At 44.2% G+C, this 27795-nt stretch overlaps 1 protein-coding gene across 13 annotated transcripts in view; it reads right to left on the bottom strand.

Moving 5' to 3' along the window:
* Nucleotides 1-27795, bottom strand: part of PAX2 (paired box 2) — a 90545-nt gene that overhangs the window by 17711 nt on the left and 45039 nt on the right. For all 13 annotated transcript variants that reach the window (XM_050305729.1, XM_050305727.1, XM_050305734.1 and 10 more), the window contains 2 exons: nt 13680-13855; nt 11732-11858 (listed from right to left, as the gene is read on the bottom strand). In XM_050305729.1, coding sequence (XP_050161686.1) covers nt 11732-11858; nt 13680-13855 — 303 coding nt within the window. The remainder of the gene's footprint in view (nt 1-11731; nt 11859-13679; nt 13856-27795) is intronic.

The following is a 27795-nucleotide window of genomic DNA, read 5'->3' as shown; positions in this document are numbered from 1 at the left end:
TTTATAAAGGCTTTGACAAAAATGGTGTAGCTGGAGTTTGAGGTGGTTAAAATAAAAATGGGACTGTGCAATTAATAGGTGGATAGACAGATGGATCAATCAATTGATCTTGGTCACAGTGGCACACTTTGGAGATTTAACCAATTGATTGTTCGCAGAGTATAATTTTGCCAGATAGATACCTTGACAGAGAGACATAATGGAGGAGAGAAAATGTAGGGGACTTATAAAAGGTCTGATTTTCATTGTTGTTTACATTGGACTTCCATTTCTGATGTGCAGATTTGCACAGGCACAATAGATACAGCTTTGCAGCTGCTCCTAACTCGGCTGCTGAGTAGGAGGTTTGGGAATTGGAGAACTCTGTGACCTAAAGCATAAGTACTCTAGAACAATCACTGTTGTTGGGACAGCAGTAGTAGAGTGCTGTATTTGAACACCTGAAAGCAAAGCATGGATGCTGTGATCAGATTCTATCCAAATCATGTAGCAAACCATCCATTGTCAGGGAAGCAAATTAATGCCAGTAAATGAAAGCCATCTCTTTGCTGTGATAGCAAGTGTTGCCAATGGCCTATAAAATAAGTTAGTTCTTGGTGGTTTTGGTTTATACAGAGAAATACAAATGTGACATATAATTAGGTCATAAATCTGACTTCATTAATGTAGAACTGGCTTAATTAAATCTAGGCATCTTATTGAGAGGCCGTAGTGGTCACCTAGATAATAAAGGGCTGGGCAGTTTCTATTTGTGAATGCTGTTTATCCTGAGATATTTGTTTCCTAAAGGTTTGCTACCTGGCAAAAATGATAGTTTGCCATCTGTGTTTTCCTCCAAGTACTTCTGACCTGGCTGGCCAGTAAAGGTCTCTGATCACCAAGATTCCATTGCAGCAAGGACATGTGTTCATGTTTCAATCTATTGGGAAGAATCAGTCCTGGCTAAAAGGTGTATGGTTTCTCTTTATTTAGTTTACTTATGTGAAGTCTCTGGTATGCTAAGTGAGGATTGTAATTTCTTTTCCTTTTTTGCTAGGAAGCTCTGTTCAGCAGGGACCTTTAGTAGAGGATATGCGGAACAGAAGCTGGAGTATCTGGATTTTATTGTACAGTTAATTAAAGTCACCAGAGTAGGCAGCACATCAGTGTGAAACTTCTGCTTTTTACAACTATACACTGTCCTACAATCGTACTAGTGAACCTTCACATGCCAGTGCCAGTCTCTGTAGATAGAGAACCCCAAAGCTATTTTTCTTCTGCATCCTCTGTCATCAGATGGCAAGGAGTTCACAGATTTACCTTCCAACCAGACAGGCAGAGTCATCACCAGCATTCTGGGAGTGCTTGAAGCCTTTATCCAAATAATGTTGATACAAGATAATTTGGATGAATAGATCTATCTGCAGGCAGAGGGCCAAAAGTTCCCCTGGCTTTCACAGGCTGCAAGTGAAGTGATATTTTTCAAGGAAGCCATTTGACAGTGATACGTAAATAAACTAGAGACACTTTGGTCCTGGGCATTTTCCAGACTCCTTTTTCAGCTCTCTGTATTACACAAAAGACAGCAGGTGTGGGGAACTGCTAGGAAGGAAAGGACAGAGAAGAAGGTGGACACAGGAAGCGTGGGTGGGCAGAAGCAAGAGGTGCTATGAGCAGAGGTTAATCCTGTTTGCACAGCCCCCAGGCACATTGGGTTTCCTAGTCCCTCCCCTGCTTTATTTCTCTTTTAAAGCATGGAATTTTCAGCTATAATCCTTCCTAAACCGCAGCATTTTTCAGGCGCTCTGTGTAAGTGAAACCATAATCTCTGGTAAAACAGACCGCTTAAGCTGCTGTAGCATTAGGCCAATCTGATCCAGCCCCTGGATTTCCGCTCTGCCCAGCCACCACAGGGAGGATTTCAGCCTGAAAGACTGTGTAAAGCCCTTGCAATGGGAACAACAGTGCTGGGCCTTGCCTTGCAAATCTGAGAAGAGTTAAGGGACTGGGAGCTATTTGTCCTGGTGTTGTGAGGCTGTTAAAACCCCTGTCAGACTCACAGTGGAGATGAGCCCAGCCCTCTCTTGAACACATCAAGGCTTATGAAGAAAAATTCCTCGCACCTTCCAGAGGCAGCAGCACTTACTCAGTGTGGTGGGATAAAGGAGTCAACAGTAACATGGCAAAGAGACCTGGACACAATAATGCTAAACACTTTCCTCTCTAAGAATAGTGGAGAGGAGGAGAGTATAAGGTCAGACAGCGAATGATTGCACAACCAAAACTCAGACTTTTATGAGTCTATTTATCTATCTGTCTATCTGTCTCTCTACACTCTGCAAGTGCATAGACATAACTTATATCCCATGTATCTTTACCGATGGATGATATTTACCATTTTTTACTCTTTTGTTGTCCAACTCTCCCCTGACTAAAAGCACCTGAGTTCTGTCTCTGATATAGCTCCTGCCACTGCTATGCTGGAATAATTGCCCCAGCAGTGAATTATAGCTCCAAAGTGTGTCAGTGTAGACGAGATCAATTGATTGATCTATCTATCCACCTGTGAATGGCACAGTCCCATTTTTCACTTTAACCACCTCAAACTTCAGCTGCACCTCTTTTGTTTTCACTTTTGATTTTCTCCATTCTATGATTTTTTTGTATTTATGATGGAGAACTTGCCCCTTCCTATCCCAAGTCCCGCTACTGCCAGCGAGCTGTGGAGCAGTGCCATACTGGCTTGTCTGAGTCTTGTTGGGAGCGTTCCTCAGTAAGGTTGCATCAGCAAACTCCAACATATCTGTCTTGCTCCTAAGTCTGGAATTGAATAGAGGGGTGGAAAGAGTTTGCAACCCCTTTTCAAAGCAGCAGTAATCTATTCCTGATCCAGTCTCCTTTCTTCTTCTAAAAGACAAACAATATCCTTGTTTATAAGCCCTACCCACCCTCAAAAAAAAAAAAATCTCTTACTGTCCTGGTGGGGAAATTGGAAAGAGTCAACAGGGTGGGGATATGGCTGAAAACATATTAGAGAACCATGTTTTGTGCATCTCTTACTCCTCTCTTTCTGACTGTACTTGCTGAGTTATGGCTGTTTTTCTTCCTTTCTAACCCTCTCCTCTGTTATTCTGGTGGAGAGTGAGAACTTGTGATCCCTGGCCTAAATTCCCCCTGTGAATGAAGGGATTTTGGCCAGACAGGGTGAGAGGAAGATTCACAGCTTTGAGTTCCTACAGAGACTCATGCTCTCTCTTTTATCATGCTCTCTCCTGCTGAAGGGAAGGGAAGCAGGGAGGGTTACAGGACTAGATAAGCTGCTTGTTTTTCATTGCTGGCTTCCTGTAGGATAAGCTACCTGCATCCAATGCTCCTTTTCTTTACAGTAAACAGAGAATACCAAGATGGCACATCCATGCATAAGGAATGGCTTGTACACACCCACTCAACACTGTTCACCATCTGGACAATGTTTCCTGTTATTCTTCTCCTGAGGTCTCTATCAAATATTTGTATGACCCCAGTGCCCCACCCTTTAGAACACGTGTCCTTACAGCATTGCTTAGGAATCACTGTTTATCTATGAGGAACTGAGCCCAGAAAAGACATACCCAAGTTCATGTATGAACCCTGTGCCAAAGCTGAATCTTATCTCAGGAGTTTTGAATCCTATACTTGTACCCACCATTGAAATATCTTTTTAGTCTCCATTCCTTCAAAAAGTTTTGTTGTGAGAAATGGAATGGGACTGGGTCCTCAAAACTCATGGACTGGTGAATTTACACTATAGGCAGTGGAGTAACATCACTTTATCCCATGTGGGAATCTTGCCTCAAATTCCAGAAGCCATACAAAAGACCAAACTGGACTGACATAGCATATAGTTAGTTTTTTCCTTCCGTCATGTCATGAGAACCCCTTTTTCTATTTTTAGTTTTCTAGGCTTTCTGGGGAAAGGGCATTATGCAAATTGAACTGAAGATAAAGACTGTCCTATTTTTTTCCCTTCTCTGATCATAACAGAGCTATGCTAGAAGAACTGAAAACTGTGCAAAGACTAATCTGCTTCTCGTTATACCTTTTTTGTTTTCCTCTTGACTGGAGAATGAGCCTTGTGTGTTGAGGTTTATTTTCTATTTCTGCACACATCCGTCTGTATTCTTAGCCCATTACATTGCTGAAGTATGTGTTTAAAGAAACAACCTTGGATTGCTTTCCCACAAGAGTCGACACTGTTGTGGCATCACATCACATGTCAAGTTTTGAATTCTATTTACCCTATTTTTTTCATAAAACTGGATTTCATAAAACTATGTCTGATCAGATTAACTACTGCTCTCAGAGTAAACTGACCTGTTAACTCTGTGTGTTACTTTGAAGAAAAAATTCTTACAGTCTTCATACAGACTAAAACACGGAGCTTCCAGTAGACCTGTGATGTGGAGTTACTCTTTGAAGTTACTTGAGTACTGTTGAGCACTGGTTAACCACTTGAGAACTCCACTGAAGTCAATTGCATGTGGCTCCAAGTACATTTGTTTGCAGATGGAGCAGATGAAAGAAGACAGGCTTTAAAGACTTGGGCATAGGTGGGAAAGTTGTGCAACTTATGCACTTGGCAAACAGAGAAGTTCAGTGAATTTTATATTGTAGTCTCATTTCTTGAGTCCCAGCCCACCAGATTTGGCCATTTCTCCTTGCCTTAAAGTGCAGCATATGCTTGTTCCTGAGTGGGTTGAGACTTGAATATTACCTCTTAAACCAGATGTTTTTGAAATATAGGTTGGGAAATGCAATTAGAACACATTAGTTTTTCACATAGTCCTCATCATAGGTAACTCCAAGGTTTCATCATAATGATATTTTACTAACCATAAGATAGAATAGATATTTCTTGGTAGCCTGCTTCAATCCTAAACTTGAAAAGATGGGCCAAAGATTGCCGTAAGCTTTCCATTTCTCTGAAAGACTGCAGTGGGCAATTTCAATTGTACAAGCAGTGGGCCTGATTAAATCCAGTACAGCTGATGGAGATCAAAAGTTATTAACATCTGCTGACAGGTGTTGCTTAACACAGATATAAAGCACAGTCTTAGCTGTCAGTGGGCAAATATCTACATCATAAAAAATTTTATCAAAGCCATACTCATTGGATCCTTCATTTAGTCCCAGAAGAAAAGGCAAAACCTGAATTGTTGGGAAGACAATATAATTATTTTCTCTTTAAAGAAGTCTGCTTTTGTCCAGCAGCAGCCTGCAATGCTTCTCTTGCTGAAGAAAATTGGGCTGGGAATGTCCATTGACTGCTATTGTCATTATATGACATTATTGTCATTCACTGCTATTGTTCACTTAAATGCTAATTTAAGGAAGGCAAAGATATTATTTCTTTTGGGCCCATTCCTTTCTGGGTTTCTCAGTTCAGTATGCCTTTCTAGCCCACAATCTGCCTTCTTCAGCATCATAAAGTTATTGTCAGTGAAACTTACACTGAATGCATTGAATGGATTGCATGGAAATAGTTTATGTGATTTCTCTCCCTGCCTGCTATTCCTGTCTGTTCAGGAATCATTCATCTGACTATTTGTCACTCTCAGCCATTTGGTACTGGAGAAGAATAGTAACACCTTTTGCCTTTCCAAATTCCTTGACTAGATAAGGAGATATTATCTCCTCTTAAGGAGGGGATTCAGTTGATTAAATTTGGAGGTCCTGTGGACTTCTGCTTTTGCCAATTTCTCACCTCAAATATCGTTCACAGAACAAGACGGCTTGTTCACAGAAAATGCCTCCTTCATTTTGGTGAGGCAGGATAGTAACAGCCTTGTAACAGCTACATGAACGAGTATCATCTTACATTTTCAGGGCATTTGGGGCATCCAGAGGTGTGCCCAAGAGGCTGTTTGACTGCTGGTGGTGCAGCCGTGGTACTTTGCCACAGAGTGCGGGTCTGCATCTGTAGGATCTGTCATCACTGAAGCCAGTTTGGTGTCCCTGGCCATTTGCTAAAGAGGTTTTCCTAGGTCAGCTCAGTCAAGCCCTGACCAGGGCCATTGCTCACTGGTGTGAGAGGCTAAAGTAGACTGGCACAAGAAAGGAAAGTTTCCCCAGTACAAACAAAGAAAAGGGGAGGAAATGCTCCCCCTCTCAGCACAATGATATAAGTGCAACTGGATGTAACAATCAATTTAAGTCATGCTTTAAAGCAGCAAGCTGGATCGACTTGTGTTACATTTCCACTGTGTCTTCTAAAAGGTTGAATTTTATGGGTGATAACAAATATTTTGACAAATACAAAATTTACACTCAACATGGTTATTTCAGGTTTTGCTAAGTAGATGGACTGTATCATGTGCACATTTATTTAAGTAATTATGTTGTTTAATATAATTTGTCTTCACATATTATTATATGGAAAATAGTGAATGATGAGTCCATATTATTACTCTATTAGATTATTAGCTTTTTACTTGTGATCTGTGTCAAGTTATATTTGGATGGAAATTAGAATTAAATTAAAAACAGTATTTGTAATTATTCATGCTAATTAAATAAAATGACCACAAGTTCCCTGACTTCCTAAATAGTCTAGAACAGAAAAAGCAAGCTTTTCTAAGCAGGTTTTGCATTGAATGAAGGAAAGGACAGATATAAGGAGGAATTTGAACTGTTTTCACAACCCTGTTTTAAAACTAATAGATCTCATCCTTTCACACCAACCTTAATTCACTCAACCTTAATCTACTTAATTTGAGGAAAATAAATGTTCCTGCTTTTCCCAATCCTAATTTGTTCTTAGTTTTGAATGACCAGGTTATTGAACAGAACAAAATTCTCTTCAGTTACTCACTAATCTATAAGGAAGGAAATAATATCTTCACCTTCAAGGAGGCTAAAGTTCTTAAAAGATTGTTTACCATTTCAGAAAAATGTTGTATCCAGGTGTTTATCCAGTGTTTTCTCCATGCTTAGCATCACAGCTTTCTTGAAAACTTTCATAGAAATCAGACGCTGTTTAAGTACTGGGTTTTTTATGTTTTTCAGACATAAGAAGTCACCTTTATGTCAGTAATTCCAATTTTTTTTGCATACATTAATATATGAATTAAAAAAATTAAACTGAAAAAAATCCCCTGCCAGAGAGGTGAGGTCTGGAGGAAGGGGAGATTGATGAGGTTTGTGTTTTTTTGATGCCTTTGTTTGACACATTGTGAGTAGTTGCAAGGATTTCTCACCCTGGATGATACTTGTTGTTTTAGGGAAATATTTATTTCCCAGAGAGAAGGAAGCATTTTTTGTTAGCTGCTTTGGTGCATGGTGATGATGTCAAAAGTTCTCTGTTCCTGTTAGTAGGTGCTAACTCTAGAACAGAAGCACTCATAAGCCTCCTCACAGCAAGAGAATGAGGCACATACTTCCATTTCAGTCAACAGTAGAAACTCCTGATTTATTTTTTTGCATCTTATATTCTACCTTTTCTTTGTAGATCTCACAGATTGTAGTGGGCTTGCAAACAAGGTCTATTTAGTAAAAACTGCTGGCATTCAACTTTAAAGGAAATTTTTCTTCACCTTTGCTGTCATTTTACGTTCCATTTAATAGGTAAATCTTCCCCTTTAGTCGTCTCTTAATGAGGAATTTCAAGCCATACATGAAAACTCCACTGTGCTTTATTTACCCTAGTGCTGCCTTCCTCTATCCTGGGCTAGATAATTGAGTTGGAAAGGTCTCTGTTCCCAAACTATTAATCTAAGTCCCCAGAACTCAAAACCTGGTTTGAAGACATCCCACTTCTTTCATGCATAACTATTCCAGAAGCTGTGACTTCTGGTGGTGCTTAAAGAAGTATCTTACTGTTCTCTTCTTGATTCAAGGCTTCTGTGAACACTTTGTGCAATTCCTCCTGTCCTGAGGTTCTCCTCTGCTTACCTCTTGGCTGTTAGCTACCAAGTACCTTCCAAATTCGAAGGTCTGTGGAAACTAGTGAATAAAAGAAAGCTATTGAGGTTTTCTGTGTTTACTTAGTCCTGTACAGATTTATATTCATCTGCCTGGACTGTTTGCCTTCAATAGAAATAACTGAAGTAGAACAACTCTGAACAACAGAATTCTTGTAATGTTGTTCGACTGCATGTACTCTCCTTATCTTGGTATTTTCAAGCTTGGATCTTTGTTTCTGATTGGTGTCCAAAGATACTGTCCAAGAAACTGTCAGGAATCTACGCCAATCCAGCTACGAGGGCTGTGCAACAACAAGGCAAGATATAGCTGGCCCACTGTCTGTGTGTGCAGAAAGAGGAGGTGTTATACTCAGGCAGCTCTTAAGAGCTTTCTCTCCCTGAGTCTTCACAAAAAAGTTGAAAATTTCTGCATTGTCTGTTCCGTGTGAAGGACAGCAGGAGCATGTTTCCTAGCCTAGTGTCCAGCTAATCCCTAAGTGTCAACTCATTAATGGAAATTCCTTGCACGTACTTAACGGGGAGAAATAAGGGTGACCTCTTTTCTCCATAGTAAAACAATGTTTTTGTTTACTTGCTTTAGGAGAAGTGAGTAATAAATGGGGCATCTAAGATGTGTTAGCAGAATAATTGTCTGAAAGAGAGTGTTTGATGTTTGCAGTACTAGAAAAGGCTGTGCTGTATAAAACTGTGGTGCTAAACTGTGTCTTTGAATAGATGCCCAGGACTTTGGGGAAGGCCTTCTGGTGGCTGCCTGTTTTGCAGCATTTCTAGCTCTTCAATTCCAGGAAGCCCACAGACAGATAAAGGGACTTGAGCAACACTGTTCATTAACTATTTCACTACATTTCAAGATTTTAGGGAGAGCTACATATTGTTGAGGTTCTGATGGCTTTTGGAGGGCTGTATTCTCAGAATGGTGTGAGCTGAGAGAGCTTGCTGGGACAAGCTAGTCATGAGCCAGAGAGAAGAGAAGGACTTTCTCTGAAGTTTTCAGGAAGGGCAAGAATCCAGTGCTGTACAGCTTTGGTTTGGAAAGATCTAGTGGTACTTTTTTTCTGTCTGGGAAGACTGAGATGGGGAGACTTGCAGAGTGAAGCTAAATCTTACATCATGAAGTGACTGTGCACAGAGTACCCTAAATAGATAGATTTGTTTCATATTTGTTACAGGTATCACCTGAAAGAGCAAAGAGGCATTTCAAAGATGACACCATAGAAGCAAAACAGGCAGCGAAACAGGTAGCTCACTATTGGAGTACTCACTATTACTCCAATGTCCCTTTTTGGGCCCAGGACTTGGGTGATACCAAGGAAATCTGCATGCTGTCAGCCACTTCTTTAATTTCCTAACCAGGGTAGACCAGGAGGCAGCATTGAGTTCCTCACCTCTCTGGTTCTTCCTGAAAGCATTGCCCAGCCCCATGGCAAACATATCATGAATCATTCATGTTTAATAGATTATGCAAATTGAGAACATCAGATCAATGAAGATCAATACCTGCAACCGTTTAATTGCCAGCAAAAACATTTTAAGAATGAGCATTATCTGAAGTCCTTTCTTGGGTAATGGCACCATTAATCCAAACATTGGATCCTGGCCTAAGTGTAGAGGAAAAACACTCTACCCCTCTTCCCCCAATGCCTTACAGGGTGTCGAGGGGTTTTGTTTTTCCCTTTTCATTTCCAGTTTCTGAGTTTCTCCATCATTACCACCAGTGAACAGCTCCCAGTGCTAAAAGTTCTGCTTTTGTTACTCTGCACTGATTGAAATGTCGCATACAGATTGAGATGTTAGTGCTAAGTTGCCACCTGGGAATGTCAAGCTGGGTCTGAAATGAACTTTCTCACTTTTGGATCCAGATGGATCAGATGGGGATGTTCTCGAACTGAGCTGGGAGCGTGACAGGGAACAGAGTGAGGATGGCACAGGGTGGGGGGACACGAAGAAAATTTTTTGCCTTGCCTGTAGTCTCTTCTGGGAGGCCAAATCTGTCTCCTTCTGTGCCCTTGTGAGAGTAATGTCCAAAACTTGTGTAGTGTTCCCAGCCTTCTAGAAGCCTACTTTCACAGTAGCAGGCTGGAATGAACCGTCTTCACTTAGGAAGAAGGACCAAAAAGAATTATTTTAATGGTCCCTTTGAATCTTAGGCTCTGATTGTAGATGCGTCACCTTTACATTCATCTGCGGGGATCTACCTTGCTTTCCTACTGGCTTGGCCCCCCAGACCAGGAAAATATTTCCTGTAAGAGATGTAGATCTGCTGAACAATAGATGAACACCAGCTGAGTTTTGTCTTGCATATGCAAATAAAAAGGTAGAACAACTTTGCCACAGCTAAGCCACTTTTTTCTGGTTGGCTAAGAAACCGCACGGCTACAAGGATTCTGAATTGAGCCTGACAGCAGTAAAAGCCATGAAAAAAGTCAGGGGATGTCACGCTTTCTAGACATTCCCTGAATAATGTAGTTCATCTCCCCATGTTCTCCACGGCATTTTGTAGACCTCACACTGGATATCCTCTGTATTTGAGTTAACTGTTACTAATCCTGCCTGGTGCCAAAGTTCTTGGTAGCCAAAAGTTGCATGCAACAACATGCCTTTGCTCCATGTTTGCTGAACAAGCTACGGCTACCTGCCTCGGCCATGAGCTGCTTTAACATCAAGGGCTATTAGCTGGGGCTTTGGCAAGAAAAAGTTGAGATACAAATACCAGTGCTCTTGATTCTGTGCCATTAGAGGACAACTTTTTGGCCAAGAGACAACAGCTTCTTCCCTTGCTAACAGGATTTAGACCTCTTTGTCATGAGTTGTTTCTCAACTTATGCCATGAGGTTTTTAGATTGGCCACAGCAGTTGCAGAGAAAGAGGGATATACCAAAAGGGGCAAGTCACTCAAGCCTTGCCAGCCGCTTTAGCTACCCAAGAGGAGATGTGCAAGTCTGTAGTAGCTGTGTGAGCATCAAGCACTGGCAACTAAAGCCTGAGAAGAAGTGCTGTAAGAGTTAAGCACTCTATGAATTAAGGCACCAGAATACCTCCTTACGGCTCTAGACATACACAGGGCAGGCAGTCTAACACTAATATCAGGACAGCATGTGTGTGCCCTGTGGCCCCAGGACAACCCTGTGCTGCTCAGGTTCTGCATGTGCCACCACAAAGAGGAGCTTTCAGTGAAGCATCTGCTGAATCCTCTGCTGTCATGCACTTACTCAGTTTCTACTCTCCCAGACACACCTGACTTTAATGTGCCCACACATGAGGGAAGGCTGTACACAAATTCTTTTTGCTAGCTTTCATTAGAGACTCGTGGGCTTAAGGACGAGGGAGTTTAGCAGTCACAGTTCAGCATTTAATTTGTAAATGCCCCATCCAAATGCCAGGGCTGAATAAAATGTATACTATTATTTCTCCCCAAGAAAACCAAGTGCAGATCCTGGATAAGCCATGACCTCGTTTTTCTCAGATACATAGGAAAAAAATCACAGTGCATATTTGAACATATCTGTCCTCTACCAACATCCAACCCTAAGTCCCATCTGGGCACACAATTTCCTGTTTCAGTCTGGGTTTGCCTGTCTTTGAATCACACCTGGACACCTCTAGGTGTACCCAAAACTGCCAATACTCTGAATTTCAAGCTTCTCTTGAGCCCTTATGTTGTCCACAGTCTTTCTGTCTCTCTCCACGTTTGCCACAGAGGGATATCTTGCATTAGCAGAAAAAGCAGAAGCTAATGGTGATGAGGGAAATAAATAAAAAGCTTGGTTCTGCTGTTTGGTCAGGCAGCTTACCGGTCACCACAGGGTACGTCTGGGGTCCTGACACATTTGTCCCCAGGTCTGGGTTAGCAGAGGTGGATAGACTTGATTTGACTTCATCGAGACCAGGGGTCAGAGCTGGGAGGGAGTACTCATTACCCTGGGGAAGAGAGGAGAAAGACAGCTCGCTATTGATGCGACGGGAGAAAGGGAAGGGTGTACAGATGGGGGGGAGGAAGAGGAGAGATGCAAACCCCTGCACAGATGGAAGAGGAGGAGGAGGAGGAAACCTAGAAGATAAAGTGACAAGAGGGTTGTGGGGGGTTCCTAGGATGAACTATCCCACCCACCTGCGTGACGCTGTGAAGGGGAAGGGGGGTGAGGGATCTGACCTGTTATCTGTGATGTGGCTGAGCCTTCGTTCAGAGCTGTGGGGATGGCTGTCTGTGCCAGCCCAGGGGAAAAGAAAGGGGGAATCCGCATCCCCTCCTCTTGGCTGAGTGGAGGTGGGAGATGTTTGCCCTGGTGACAAAGACAGCTGGGGCATAGGACTGCAATGACATGACTAGGACAGGCGGGTTGTAGGAAGCAGCCAGTGTTGGCCCACTGTCGCTAGGGTCTCTGCTTGAGTCGTCTGCCTCCCCTCCACTGTTACCTCTGTCCTAGCTTTTTAAAAACAAAGAAGCCTCATCCCCTGCCTCTGTCACTCTGTGCACTGGGGTATGAAATTGGGGAGGGGGGAGCCACATGGCTAACAGAAGGGTGGGAGGGGGAGAGCCATTGAATCTGAAAGGGTGTCCTGTCCGAAAGGCTCTGGTAATTGCCTTTTTATTGTGGCAGCCTCCAGACCAGACGCGGGAGCTGGAGAAACCGGGAAGGCTACAAAACAGCAGGAAAAGTTGCTCTGATTAATATTACGTTAAATTAAAACTGATTTTCTGCTCTTTCTTCTCTGTTTTTTTCCATGCACTTCCCCAACCCCCTCCTCACATCTCCCCCTCCTCCAGTGGGCTCCCCTCATGCTGCCCCCTCCCCGCCCCTGTCCCTGCTTGGCTAGGACTGCCTAGTCATTTCCAATTCCTTCTTGTATTGATCTTCCTGTAGAAATCAGTTTTGTAATTAGCTGCAAATTAGGCCTTCTACTGGGGGTGAGCCTGCCCCCTGATTTATCACCAGAGTAATTCGCTGTGATCGGAGAGAAATTAAAATGAACTCAATTAGGCTTCGGATTTGCTTTATGGGCCCTGCTCAGAGTTTCAGGGGGAAAAATGACTGTGCTGGTGCTTAATAGTCTAATGAAAGTAAATAAAGGTTATTCATTGTAATAAACCCAGGGACTCTGGGATGAAGGGAGTCCACAGCCAGCCTCTCCTTCTCTTCCTTTGTTGGTTTATGGCTTGGGGCGGTTTAAAAAGACTTTTGATTTTCATTTTATTAAGACAAACAGCTTTTGGGATAAAAGGCCAGGAGAGCGGGGGAGTAAAGAAAAGGTGGGCAGAGCTGCAGAAGTGTGGAAAACTAGGTTGGAGATGGGAGTCAGTCTCAGCTTTGGGCCATGAAGGAAAATGATCCATTAAAACCCAACCCTGTGGCTCGCTGGTCACCAATGTCATCTAAGAGTGCAGGAGTTTCTGTGCAGTGCTGTGTGCCACTGAACATGCATGGTGGTGTAGGCATGTTCATGTCAAGAACATGGATGCATAACTGTGGGTGTGTGTGCAGAGGGAAAAGCAGATATGGGGATTTAGGGAGAGCACAGTGTGAGTGTAGAGAGGAGGTAGAGCTTGTATACACACGAGCATCAGCACAGTGATATAGTTACAACTACAGAGTGCTGTGAAACGAAGATGTGGTGTATGTGCAATAACAGGCCAGTGTCAGAACATGGGGTGGAGAGGGGGAGAGGGATTTTGATGAAGGAATGTCCCTACCATCATCCTATCAGTGCCTGTCGTTTCCCATTACCAGGCCAGGCCCTCACCTGCTCAGATTTGATGTGCTCTGATGTTTGAAAGACGTCAGGGTAAGAAGGACGCTCAAAAACTCGATCTAAAGCTTCCAGCTGCTGCTGGGTGAAAGTGTCGCCACGAAGGTGCTTCCGCAAACTGTCCACGCTGCTCTGGGAATCTCCATTGGGAACTGAGCCCTCGGATACATCTGCAGGGCACAGACAGAGAAAACAGGGAATTAGCACCACCCTGGCTTGGATTGGCAAGGGATGCAGGACAAGGACAGAGTGGGGAAGAGTGGGGCCCTCTGCTTCCATCCAGGTAGCTGTGCCACTCCCGAGGGAAGGGGAAGCTGCAGGGACCCAAGGGAGCCCCCTCCTCTCTCCTGGAGTGGCTAGGCTGTTCCTGTGGGCTCTGTTGCCCAGAATGAGTGAGGCTGTGGAGAATGGTGCTTGGCTCAGAGATGAGTTTCGGTTCCACTGATTTTCAGTGTTAAAAATTGCCAAATCTCCATTGCTGAGCATAAAATGGGAGCAAAGCACAGCGATTAGCACCGCTAGAAGACTGGTGGAGATGCAGTTCACAGAGAAACCAGAGTGCTGAGGATGGACTGTACTGAAGAGGACTGAGGAAGCCTGCAATATTAAAAAGGCTCTCTTACAGCTTGAAGGGGAGTCAGTCTCTGTTGTAGCTCTCCAGTCCCATGAACAGCTATCAATGTTATAATTTCCTTCTCATCTGATCATACCCCAGATGAGTCTTTCATCCCCTTCAGATAATAGGAACAATCCTGCTTCTGACTCCGTGTTTCACCAGAGACAAATCTCTCCCTGTGGGGCAACTGTCCCATCTAACGTAGGTTGATTTCTGTCCCATTCGCCCACATGTAGCTTGTGATTTATCTTAACCTGTATATCTGCTATAAAACTCCCTCCAAAATGAGATGAATCTTTGTCAGTCCTCCTTCTTATCCAAAATGAATTATTGTATTACAAAACCTAGTCCTACTTAGTGGGAATCAGCCTTTCTTTTACTAGCAACGTAGCCATTTTGGCAGAAGCTTTCCCAGAACTGCATTTCTGCCCCTACAGCCCTCTGACACAGTCCAATCTCACTGCAGTGCCTCCTACCACATTCCAGAGTGTCTCTGTTTCTGTTGTGCCATCCCACATCTCTTACAGGCTACTCATCCCCTCTGAGTTGAGTCCATTATAAATGCCCTGCCCTATCCAAAGTGAATCTTTTCCTGTGATAAACCATCTGATCACCTACCTGGTTTTGTGTTTTTTTTCCTTCCCTGTTATCCCCCAACTCAAATGAGGTGCATTTATCTCAGTTATAACCTCTTTTTATCTCAAGTGAGTGAGTCTCCTGCTATTAGCATCTGTCACATCCAAGGTGAGTATGTCTGTTATAACCTCCTGTCCCAGCTGAAGTGAATCTTCCTCTGTCATAATCCCTCATCTCATCTGAGGCAAGTCTGCTCATTATAATCTTCTCCAACTGTGCTGAGTATCTTTCCACTGTCACATCTCAACCGAACTTTGGCGAGTCTGGTTATAATCCCCTGCATCATCGGTGCTGATATACCTTCATACCCTCCATACTGAGTCTCCCACTATTGTGCTTCATCAGACACTGTCTTATCACCCTGACTAATCTAAGATCAGGTTGTCCCTCTTGTGCTGTGATTATCTTCCTGCTTTTTCATTATTATTCTTCATACTTAAATTTTTCTTAGTGGTCTCCAGTCTGTGAATGTCAGAAACTTGCTGTCTCTCAAGAAATTGATCAAAGGTTCTGTATAGGCCTTTTCCCTCCTCCATGCAATTCCAAGGTGCTCCTGGAAACATGATGTCTCCAGGAGCCTGGAGTGGCATTTACTGTGCAGTGAACACCCAGAACAAAGCCACTCTGCTGCTTCATCTTTTAGCTCATGGGTGGTGCCAAGATGGGTATTTTCCTGGCACTGTTAATGCCCAGCTGGTAGCCCAGAGTTATGACTAAGCCTGCTGCCTTCTGGCTATGAGATATATCCGTTTATAGGTGATTATACGATATGATATAATCAATAGTACATTATATACAGTAGCGTAGTACAGTACCACTCGCAAGACCATAGAAAATATTACATATTGATTTGTCCCTGCCAGCAGCCTTCCCTCGAGCAGCCCCTTCTCTCTTTCTTTTCCACCCCAAGCCAGAGAAGGGCTGTTTACTGGCACTGACATTTTCTCCTCTCCACAGGCTTATTTGCACAAGGGAACGTTCTCAGGTTCCTGAAATCTGGAGTTCATGACAGATTTGACTAAGAGAAAACAAAACAAAGATCAGGCTTGGTGGGCTGCACACTGTGTGTGGATGCAGTTTTCATGTATTGGATGGACTGGGCTGTTACTTTGGGGATGTGGGTTTCAGGAGGACTAAGGGAGCTCTGGTCCTCCCTGCAGAAAGTTGGTGCAGAACTCCTGGGTCCAGACTCAGAAAAAAAATATATTTCTGTATCAGTGCTTGCCTCAACCTGTCTGTAGCCTTTGAAGCTGTTTGTCTTTGACAATTTTTCCACGTGTCAGTCAGTGTGCACAACTGTGCGCACCATGATGCTAATACACATGGGTATTTTTTCCGTAAATAATTATTCTGGTATTTAGATTCTGCATCACTGTACATGCCTGCCCAGGTGTTTGTCTGTGGTGGCTGGTTTAGGCTATATCTGATTTTCAGGGAGGGCAGCCCTACACTTTGCTTAGTGGTTTGGTGTGAGTGGATGGGTGTGCAGTAAAACCTGCATTGATTGTCATTAAACCAGATTTTACCCTTAGTGAGTTGCCCTGGGTGGTTACACAGATTAGTGCACACATGGACATATATTTGTAATTCCTGTCTGCTTTCAGAGCCCTGTGCACGTGTGTCTCCCGCGTGTGCACAGGCCATGCCTTTGTGCAAAGAAGCTGAAATCACAGCTTTCCCAAGTCGCTGTAAGAGTCTCTTTTCCTTCATTTATTCAGGGGCCCTTCAGATCTTGACAAATCTGTCACTCTAAATTTGCGAGAGATTATGGTGCTCTCTGCCTAGCACGGAGAGAGGTGATATATGATATCTGCTGCCCCTATTGATTGCCTGATCTGGTGGCAGAGGGCTGGCGAAATGAACTTGAAATGAACATCATGCCTCAACTCATTGTGCGTATAATACACTACTTAATCCCACATTTTTGAGCCGCTATGGAATTCAATTGATCAATCATGTCCCTCTGATAGTACTGTTTTAGGGGTTATTGCTGCTCTGCTCACTGACCTTTCTATTTATTTATTTATTTCTGTCTCTGTGTGTGTGTGTGTGTACACACACGCACATAAGTGTGTATTTGTATTTGGGAAACTAGGGACTAGCTGTTGAGAAAAGATCTCTGCACTCAGTAGGGAATGAAAGAAAAGGATGCAGGAAGGAGAAGAGCAAAGAATGGGGTTAAAAAAGAAATTGGAATGATTGAAGCAAGCAAATGGATAGGAAGGTGTGGAAAAGTTGTAAGGCAAAAGGCAATGCTTTAGTTTAGGTGGAAGTTGCTGGGGGTGGGGCACGGTGAGGATGGGGGATTGGGGGATTGGGGCACTCTGCCCTGGCCTAGGCTTTAAAATCTGCAAAAGCAAAGAAAATTTTGACAGAGGCCTGTAGGCTACCCCGAGGTGGATCTTGTCTAAACAGTTTGCAGTATTATTTGACTTAATAATGGTAGGACACACGAATCCCAAACTTCACAGAGCAATAATATGAACTGTGTATATAGATTTTACTTATGAAGGAGAGAAGATTTTGCAGAGATGATCCTGAGAGACAGATTTATATGTCTTGTGTTGCTAACATTGAAACATTCACAGTCACAGATCATTTTATTTTCTTCAAAACCAAAGGATTGTAAATCCCCTGTGTTTGTTTTCTGGTGTCAAAACCTACAGAGGGTGTGTTTTCATTTTTTCCCTGAAACTGCAAGGGCCAGACACTTATATCTGGCAACTTAGAAGTTGCAGTTCTCTTCTAAGCATTTGAATCTCTGAGTTAGACTATCAGGAGAAGCCTCAAATTATGTCATACACAATTGTCATACATCATATGGAAGCTGACAACCACATGGATACGAGCAAAGGTGACAGAAAGGAGCAGATAGGAGTTTGGGGAAGAGATGGGGTCCATCAAAGGGCTGTGGGTGCTAGTCAACTCAGAGCTCAGGGCCAAAATTTGAGTTGGGAAAGGCTAGGAGATCCCATGAGGAATGGCACTATGGTGGGCAAGTTACTCCTATTGATGAAGAACAGTGCTAGAAGTAAAAGCTTAAAGGACAGGGATTTACCAAGAAAGTCGATATTGGAAGAGATTCTGTTGGAAGCAGTGAAGCAGTGTTTCAGCTGCAGGATAACTATGGGAATGCCACCTAGGTAACTGCGCTAACTTCCTAGCTGTACCATTAGGAAGCACCTTCATCTTTCCCAGTTCCCTTTCATTGGCAAGGAAAACTCTGTGGTACTGGAACACAGGGACACCTCCCTTTTAAATCGTAAGGATCTTAACAAACAGCTTGAGAGGTGAACCATGGCCTCAGTCACTTTGTTCCTCACAAAAGAGCACACAGTTGCTGTCAGTGTGATCAGGACTGGCCTTGCACATGTGACAGGAAATATCTTTCCTCCCGAGGGGCTGCTGAGGGAGTGCACACAGCCAGTGTTCAGCATAAACCCTCGACACAAGACACAGAAATGCTCCACGGGTGTCACAGAAGTATCCTGACAGATAACAAGGAAATGCTGTGCCAGAAGACACAGGAACAGCCTTAACTACATCTGACACAGGGAATATGCCTATTAAATAATTCCAAAAAACCAGATATTCCCAGGCCTGGAAGCCACAAAGACACCATCACGTACAAGTAGCACAAAGCAGCACAGTACCATTACTTCCCTAGCTACAAATGACAGCGCTCTTGCTCAGGGTGGGACAGGACTGTATCAACAAATAACTCAGGAGGATTTCTGACATAGGGAGACTTTTGTGGCACAGAAACATGTAGGAAGGTAATGAGAAGCTTTGCAGCCACCACACAACCATGGAGACACTGCTCTCTTTTGGGGCAGGAGTTATTACTGTCCCTGTGACCTGTCTACCTGCAGCCTTGTGGGGCTCTGGTCTCAGCTGAGGCCTCACAACTCTACCAATAAAAATCACAGTCATAATAAAAGCAAATGTGACTGGCATGAGAACTGCCAGCCAGGTGACACAGCAGAACCCATCTAATTGTCAAAGGCTCTGAGGGAAGCACATCTGCCTGACGCAGCAGTGCTGAGCCGCCTGCTGCAATGCCATTCCTCTGTGCCAGCAAGGCAACCTTGTCCTCTCCCACAGCCTGCCTGCACCATCCCTGCTGGGCTAGGTTAGCCCAGAGCAGCCCTCTCCCACTCTCTGGGCACTCGTGGCTGCATGTGCTGCCCTTTCCCAAGTCACCCTCTTTTATAAGGCTGCTCTTTCCCTTTATCTGATGTCCCTTCTCTTTTTTCCTGTCTGATGTGTTCCCATGTCCCCGTTCAGCCCAGCACTGTCAGGCAGCTTTCCTGGCTGTCCCGGGGGGCCTTTCCCCGCACTGCCAGTTGTTGCAGTTTCAAACTCAATTGTTCTCCTCGGTACTGAGGCAAATGGAGTCATTAATTACCTTCTATCGGCTGGGCCGAGTTCAGAACGCGATCGATAGCCAGTGCTTGTCATTCACGGCAGCCAGCCCTGCGCAGACCCTCCTGCTGCATTCAGTGCTGGTCCAGGAGGGAGCCCAGCACTATCAGACTGGGGCTTCAGACCCTGGTCTCAAGATACCACTGGGAATAGTAAACCTCCTGCATCTGTGTTTGAGCTGACCCCTGGCCAGGGGAGAGAGCAAGGACAAAGACCTTGTCCTGAAAGAGTGGATCGCACAATTTCACATGGTCAGATGTGTCTGGTACTGGTGTCTTGATCCACACAAGCTGATCCAGTCTGGCTCTCACAGTGTTTCTAGAGACATGGTTTACATCCTCAGTAATTATTAAACTAATACTGTACTGCCTGCAGTAAGAACAAGGGCAAGGACTGGCAGCCCTAATTTTGTGATCTTTTCACCTGTGCAACTTTCTTACCCTACTCAGTAGAGTTTGAAAAAGGAAGGCTGTAAATTTTGGTTACATTTCCTTCCAGAAGAATTTTTGCAGTCTTTTAGGCAGTGAAGTGAAGGAAGATGTCATCTCTAGATGGGTTAGTTCTGTGTTTCAGCATGCAGCAGCATGTAGTAGTTCTGCAAGGATTTTGAGTGCTTTGATTGTGATAACTGAACTGGTGGGGAGAAAGATGAACCTCAAATTCAGATGGGAAGGATCACAAGGGATTGCAGAGTAGAGATGATGGAGCATGGAATGGGCTGGTAAGATTCAGTAGTGCATAGAAAAGGGATGTTATTGGGGATCTATGCTGTGATGATGTAAAAAGATACAGTACAAGTTGAGGTTATGTACAGTATCCTGCAGAAACAGGAATAGTGGGAGATGAGTACTGGAGGATTATCACTTCAAGGAAGTGTATCACCCTTCATGAACTCCACAGATGTTCAGATTCCTGTGTCCATTTGCCTCAAGGGAATCCACAAGCCTGAATTTCAGTATGCTAATTGATGGTATTGTGCTGGTCCATGTGTCTCTGTAATTCAAGTGTGTCAGCGACACATAGGCTGTGTGTATTTGTTACTTATATGCTCAGGCTTAGAGCAAAAAGGCTCAGAAACAAAGGGATATTATGTTTTGAAATGACGGTATAGCTCAGATGAGGAATTGGTGAGCAAGGCGGGCTGCTCGTGCAGGAGAGTGTGCCTGACCAAGGAAGAGTGAGATGTGTGCTGGTGCTGGACAGCTGGGGACTGCACTGCTTTTAACACAGATATTGTGTACAACTGAGTACCTCAGATGGAGCAGAGACGGGCAGTGCAGCTTTAATACAGGGCTTACATGAGCAAAAATGGCAATGCTCAATGAGAATGTAAATGTAATGAATTGTGTGTGCAAATGTGTAATGAAGTGTGTGCTCAGATCTGTCTTGGATTATCATGGGAGCATGAAAAGTGCATTTAAGGAAGTGAATGTCTGTGTGCATATGCAAATCATATGTATTTACTACAGTATCTAAGTGTATGATTGCAAATTTGGCCAATAGCCTCTGGAAAACTAAGTCTGTACAGATTCAGGTTTGTGTGTTGGATATTAATAATCAGCACATCCAGCCTTACTGAAAATGCCACTAAAAGCCTTCCTAGGTGTTAGGGTGCAAGCAGCTACCTCAGATATGTATACAACACATACGACAGCACGTGTGGGTGTGTAGATGAGGTGTGTCAGCCTAGGTAGTCAAAGCTCGTGGCTTCTGTGTGAGCAGTCACTGCAGTTTCGTGACCTTTGGGTATGCTGGACGTGAGTGGACATAATAATAATGGCCAGTCTTCGCCAGCGAAGATCTGGGGAAGGTCTTTACACCTTCCAGCCTGCGCATTGGATTTTTTAGGTGAGACACAGTGTGCGCGGAACTGAGCCCACCCTTTAATCCTAAGGTTCATCTGCCGGGGCCAAGCCAGCTTGGACGGTGGCAGCGAGGTCCTCAGGACGTAGATGGGTTGCCTTTAAGGGCTAATGAGCTCCATCTGCCCGGGAGTGGCCCTGACCGGGAATCGAACCCGGGCCTCGGTGGTGATAGCGCCGCGCCCTTAACCACTAGACCACCAGGGGTGAGTGGACATACTCTGTTCTTAATCAGGTAGTTGCAAATCCACAAGAGTTCCTGTACCTCAGAGAGGCATTGGGATTTATACCTTTGTAATGAGGGACAGAGTGTGGCTCCAATTGCTCTTACTAGCACTATTAGACTTGATGTTAGACAGATAGAAATGCAGCTGCCTCCAGGACCTGGTACCCTCCGGGACTCCTTGCTTTGTTTATGTGGGTGGAGTAGCAAGCAGCACTCTCACACAGTGGGCCAGATCCTCTGGTCAGTGCAAATCTGTAAGTCTCTTGTGTTTAGTGGTTTTACTGATTTACACATCCTGCAAGTTATCAGAAGGGTTATCCTGATTTATGCTGTTGTGGTGTCCACAACATTGCATTTAGTGCAGTGCCCTCGAGGAGAGCTGCTATTGCAGAGCTCCAGAAGCTGTGCTTTCCCTCTGCCAACAAGGTGTCCTTAGCAACATTGGCATGACTTAGCTCTTTTATCTCATCTTCCTAAGCCTGTTTGTTGGGGAGCTACTTCTTGGCAGGATCCCCCTTGGTGAGCACATAAAAAAGGGTGGCTTTTGTTAGCTCCAAAGGACAGAAGCAACACAAAAAATTACATTGCATGCAGCCCTAACTATGCTTGTTTAGAGAAACTGCTTGCATTTATGAAGTCTTTGGTGCGGAAAGCAGGGTTGCAAATGACTGCATCAGAGCGACAGTAAAGGCCATTAATTTCCTGTTATGTTTTCCTGTGTTGGGGGCTTTATTAATTTAATTTTACACTGTCGAACAACAGCGAGCGCTGACACCGCCACACTTGGAGGTTTTTTTTTCTCAAGCAGTGCTTTGCCTGACATGCAAATCAACACTGCTATCAGGACTGCTAGAGACAAGAGAGGGAACACAGAGCTGAACTGTTCCCATCCAGTTCCTGGGAATCCCAGAGATTCCAGTGGAGAACACTGAGGGGACAGCAGTGCTAGGGCTCAGCAGATCTCTATCGGACCATGGACACCTTTCATACACAATTTAGGAAATACTAATTCCTCTTTAGCCTGCTGGGTTCCATTGGCTTGGTCCCCCCCAACATGCCTCTTAATACCTCCTTTCCTTCTGTTTCCCTAGCTCTAGACTTTCCCTTCTTTTCATTCTGCCTTATTTCCCCTCGTATACACTTTTACCTTAACCTCACAAGTCATAGGAGTCTGTGCCTGCCCCTGAGCCAGATGCTAGTGAATCATGTTGTTGGAAGCTCTTCTGAGTCAGCACTAAACCAGTGCTCAAGCAGAGTGTTTTTAGAGCTGCCATTTTTGACAAGCCATAAAACAAAGGCTCCAATCACTCAGAGTCATTAAAATTCCCATGGCATTTTTTGCAAGAGTGCAGACATTAACCTGGCTGTCCTGAACAAAATCCAGCCTGAGTGATTACCCACAGCATATCTTAATTCTCCTGTGGTTTCATTTGGACATGGCACAGCAAAATTTCACAGTTGATGCTCTGTATTGTTCAACATCTGCCATGGTCCACCTGAGAGTCAGCCACATTTCAGTAGTAAATGAGATCTTAAGAATGGGAAGGTTAATAAACAATATATGAGACGGGATGGATAATTATGAAATGCAGTGAAAGAGCTACAAGCTCGCAATAGGCAGCAATCTTCTTGAACTGTCACTGTCACTATGCAAACTCTTTTTTTTTTAATGCTCATTCCTATAGTAACTGCAAATCACTAGTAGACTAATTTGTCATCTTTCTGCATGAGCACATGTAAAGGACATTATTGGTATATGAAGGAACTATACTGATATGACCTCTATAAGTGTATGTTGGAGATATGTTCCAATTTGTAAGAAGTAGTCCCCAAATAAGAGAGGGCCCAGTCTTGACAGCAGTCAGTTTCACAAACTAGTGAGGGCTGTGCAGAGAAGAGCCGTAAGTACCGTTGAGGATTAGCTAGTGGGGTATTGTTTTTAATTTGCTGGGATTTAGTAAAGTTGATCCAAACTCTAGAACAGTTCTGATCTTCATGCAAAGTCAAGTCTTCTATTCAAGGCCTACTTCTTCTCAGACTAGATGCCAAAAGCCAAAGCAAAAGAATGGCAGCTACTTTGGGAAACTAGGCATGGAAGTATACCTGTGATCCTTTTCTAAAGCATCTAAGAGAGGAGTATAAGGCACTGAAGACTTGATGAACATTTCATACACCATAATCACCTCATTCAGGCTTAATCAGATGTCTACAAATCTGTTCTAATGCAGATTCCCTAGCTTAAAAGCAGAATAGCACCTCTGAGCTCCCAAAAAAATTCAGGGCCAATGAGAGAAAGAAATCCTAACCTGCTGTGCATTCAAATGGAAACAGTGATACCCATGACCTAGGTCCTGTTCTGGCACTGTGCACTTGTGTATTTTCCTGTAGCTGTTGACCTGTGTGGGAAGAGGAGGAAGAAGACTTTGTACCTTGAACCTGTTGGATATAAGCAGTAGGATGCTTAGATGAATGAAGGAAAAGCAAAAGGAAAATCTGGATTTAGGCATTATTTTTAGGCCCCTTAACATAACTCTTGACATTTTAAAGGGCCTTAAGATGGTCAAGAATTGCATTTGACACCTATTCAGAGCATCCTTTATTTTATCTGACTGATGCATGGAAAAATCACTTTCAAAGAATTATGGGTAGAAACAGACAGAAAACAGTCTGCTGGGTGTCAATAGATAGATACAGATATGTATCTGTAACTGCTTCTTTCAGGCCACCTACTGTTAACAGAGTTGTCCTCCACATGCAAGGTCTTAGAGCTTTGCCTAGCCTCTGCAGGCCAACACAAAATGCTGTTTGTCCCAGGTATTGCTTGGCAGCTACAGAGATAGCTGGAGGAAATCCAGTGCTTCCTGAAAGGGTCTTAAAATGTTCACAAACTGCATTTTTCTTTAATGCAAGGTCTGATGACAAAATTAAACACACTGGTTTTTCTTTCTTTCTCCCCTCCACTCAAGTTGCCTCCCTGCCCTTCATCTATCCAGCCAAGATTCTCACGGGTTAATCACTTGGTGAGATCTTGTTGCTTCCCCCTGGGACCTAGTCAAACAAGGCTAGAGGATCTGATACTATCACTTAGGGAAGCAAAGAGCTTCTGCTTTCCTTCCAAGCAGCAGCAGCAGTAGCTCCCATTTTGGGAGGAGGGGTTTCTCTGGCCCTGACTGAGAACAAGGTGCTTAGTGTTTTCCTTTAGCGCAAGAAGGCACTCCTCTATAAGAATGATTTACATCTATGAATAGCAAGCGATGCTTAACATTACATTGATGTAGACTTGGGAGTGCAGAGATAGCCAAATTAGGAGCTAATTGGTGCACTGGGGATTGACTATTGAGCCCCCTTGGCTGCTGGGATGTGATCAGGAAGAGAAAAAGAAAGAAAGGAAGAGAGCAGGAGCCATCCTCCGCCAACGCCTCTCTAAAGGTTGGGATTCCTGAGGCCGTTGCTGTCTAGTGCTGTCAAGGTCAGCAGGTTCAGGTTCACTGAACGGTCAGGATGGTTTGAATTACTGGCACTGCCTGCCGATTCCTCCACTGATCGTGATCCGTCTTCCAGCACCAGCTGCGGGATGATGCTCCCCAGCCATGTGCTGTGCACGGTGTGGGGCACAGGGAATGTCAGAGAGGCAGATGCTCTCGTTAAGAGGATAAGGTTTTCAGAAGATTTAAGGAGCCAAGGCAATGCTGAAGAAAGGCACATACTGCATGCACTGAGCATGTGGAGACCAGGTTTTCAGGAACAGCAGTTCTGATCCATTTTTCTTTTACCTAGATAATGCCCCCTGCAAGCTTATTCCTTTCATGAAAGTTAGGAGAATGTCTTGAACATGGCATATCAAACCTTTATAGGGTGAAAAACCTGTTGGTGAAGATTTCTGTCCAATTCTATATAGGTAGAGTGCTTAGTGAGTAAAGACTTGCACATTAGCAAACCATTCTGCTTTTTTCCCCAAACACATTTTCTCCCCAAACACACCTGTGTGACCAGGCTAAAAACCCGGGGTAGCCAGCATGTTCCTACACGGCTGTCTGCAGAGAGCACCAGAAGGTGCTTGGAAAGCTGACTGCCAGTGTGCCCCCAGCAGGCAGGCTTGGAGCTGCTGAAAGGGACCTCACCAGAGCAGGTAGGGAGAAGTTGTGTCTGCAGGGCTGTGAGTTTGCACAGTCAGGCTGCTAGTGACAGAGACGTGAGCCTGGGGTGGCACCAGCATGTTGCTGAGTGCTCACACGTGTGTCTGTATACTGTACACTTGCTGTCCAAGCATCCATAGCAGCAATGATAGTAGAAGGAAGCACATGAGAAAGTCTGTTATTGAAGAAAAGAATAATAGAAGAGAAACAGAAGTAGGCTGAGGGCTGTGTGGAAGTAGTGTCCAGTGTTTGTCTTTGACAATAACATAGGCGTCATTGACTGGCTTTCAATGGAGTCGCACTACAGAGAAATCTGGCCCTCTCAATCTCTAAGCTCAAATTCTTTCTCTTGCTTGGTATTCTGAGCTTTGTTGTGTATCTGTGCAAGTCAGTTAGCTCCTGAGTGTGGTCAGCTACGTGTGCCTATAGCTGTGCATACATAGCTTTTGTACTCAGTACTTCTGCATCTGCTTGCAATGCACATTTCTACACCTATTGAAAACTCTGCGTAGTGCTGAGAATGGAGCTGCAAGGGGCTACCCATACCTGGTGCCCATGAGGCCTCTTGCACAGCACTCTCAGTGCTAGCAGACATGGAAGAGATCAGGGTTAATGGCATGCAATCTCCTCCCTAGAAGGGAAGCCCCCATCTCCTCTAAACTCAGCACAGATATTCTAAGCAAGTTCTCTGTGTGGTCTGGAAGTATGTTGTGCCTACCATCACCTCTGCTCAACTCTTCTCCCAGTTCCCTCTTCCACTGCAGAGCAACGGGCTATGGCAAGAAGCATCAGAGACAGTGCCCAGTATCATGCTGGTTTACATTAATGAGATACACACAGTGTAATCCAGCAATGGAATCATCTCTACAAAAGGAGGTAATAGCAGGCTGCCATGAACAGAGCAGCTCAGGTAATTGGTTTATCTATCTAGAAGCAGTAGTAGCAATCTCTGCACAGACAGAGTAGCAGTAAAGTCTCTTCCTTAAGGCTATTTCCTTTGTCTTTTCAATTGCTTGCACATCCATGTGAGATAGAGAGAGAGAGGGGAAGAGAGAAAGAGCTAGAGAGAGAGGGAGAAATGTTAATTTGTGAATTAATGGCTTTTCTCTGCGGAATTGTAAATTCAAATGTCACCTCACAGGGTGACACTATGCTGGGCTGCTGAGGAAGCAATGATAAGATCCCCCCCCATCCCCATGCCGACATATACCCATGCCCCTCCCCTCCCTGAAAGATAGCTACGAAGTGGAACATGCTACTTTTAATTTGCAGTAACACCACAGCAGAGGGATGCAAGAATGACTGCTTTCCAACCCTCCCTTCCACAACAAGCCAAGCCACATCTTTCTCTTTCTACCTCTACCTCCTTCCACCCCCTCTTCAGCCCCTCCCATCTTAAACTGAGTCCAAGACAACACATTATCTCAACTCCCCCCACCCCAAACTAATCAAAGGATGAGCTAAGGGAGGGCTCTTCAGAATGGATGCCTCTGCAACACTCTCCTCTCCTGCAATAATCAGGTGAATTAATGACCCTGAAGTTAAAGTGAGCGCTGATACTCAGGCGTTGTGCAGCGTAGGGGAGAAAGCCTTCATTGTTTTCGAGCAGGAGGCGGGCAGCAGCAAGGGAGATTCATGGATGGAGATTGAATATGCAATTTTCTTTCACCTTGCCAAGAGCTGCCCCTGGGCTGTGCCTGGCCTAAATTTTTTTTTCCTCTTGCCATCTCTGCCTTATCCGGCCCTCCCACCTCCCTTCCATTCTTTCCAGAAAATTACCTTCAAAATTGATTTCCACTTTTACAAACAAATATAATGGGAACATGAGGGGGAAAAAAAATCTTGGGCTGTGATGAATTAGGGCTGTCAGGTGCTTCCAAGTCTCCTTTGTTTTTGTTTTACTGCCCGTTAGGTTCTTTGTTTTTCCAGCAACTGGGAATAATGCCCCTGCCCACGCAATCCCTATGGTCCATGGCTACCATCATAGGATATGTCCATCACCTGATGTCATCACTGTGTTATCCCTGTTCTCCGTCACTGTGAGCAAACAGCCACTGCTAACAGACTGCCCAGCCCTTCACACCAGGATGCAACTGATCTCCTGGAGAAACCCCATGTCCCACACTTGTTGTGACCTGGCTCCTACAGCCATGGTACAGGTCTATTATTTACCTCTGATCTTCTTCACCCTGCTCCTCCTGTTCTTCCT

This window comes from Myiozetetes cayanensis, unplaced genomic scaffold, assembly GCF_022539395.1.
Source record: "Myiozetetes cayanensis isolate MyiCay16 unplaced genomic scaffold, myiCay2020 scf10, whole genome shotgun sequence".
In the NCBI taxonomy this organism is placed as follows: Eukaryota; Metazoa; Chordata; class Aves; order Passeriformes; family Tyrannidae; genus Myiozetetes; species Myiozetetes cayanensis.
This window is presented reverse-complemented; position numbering and strand designations above follow the sequence as displayed.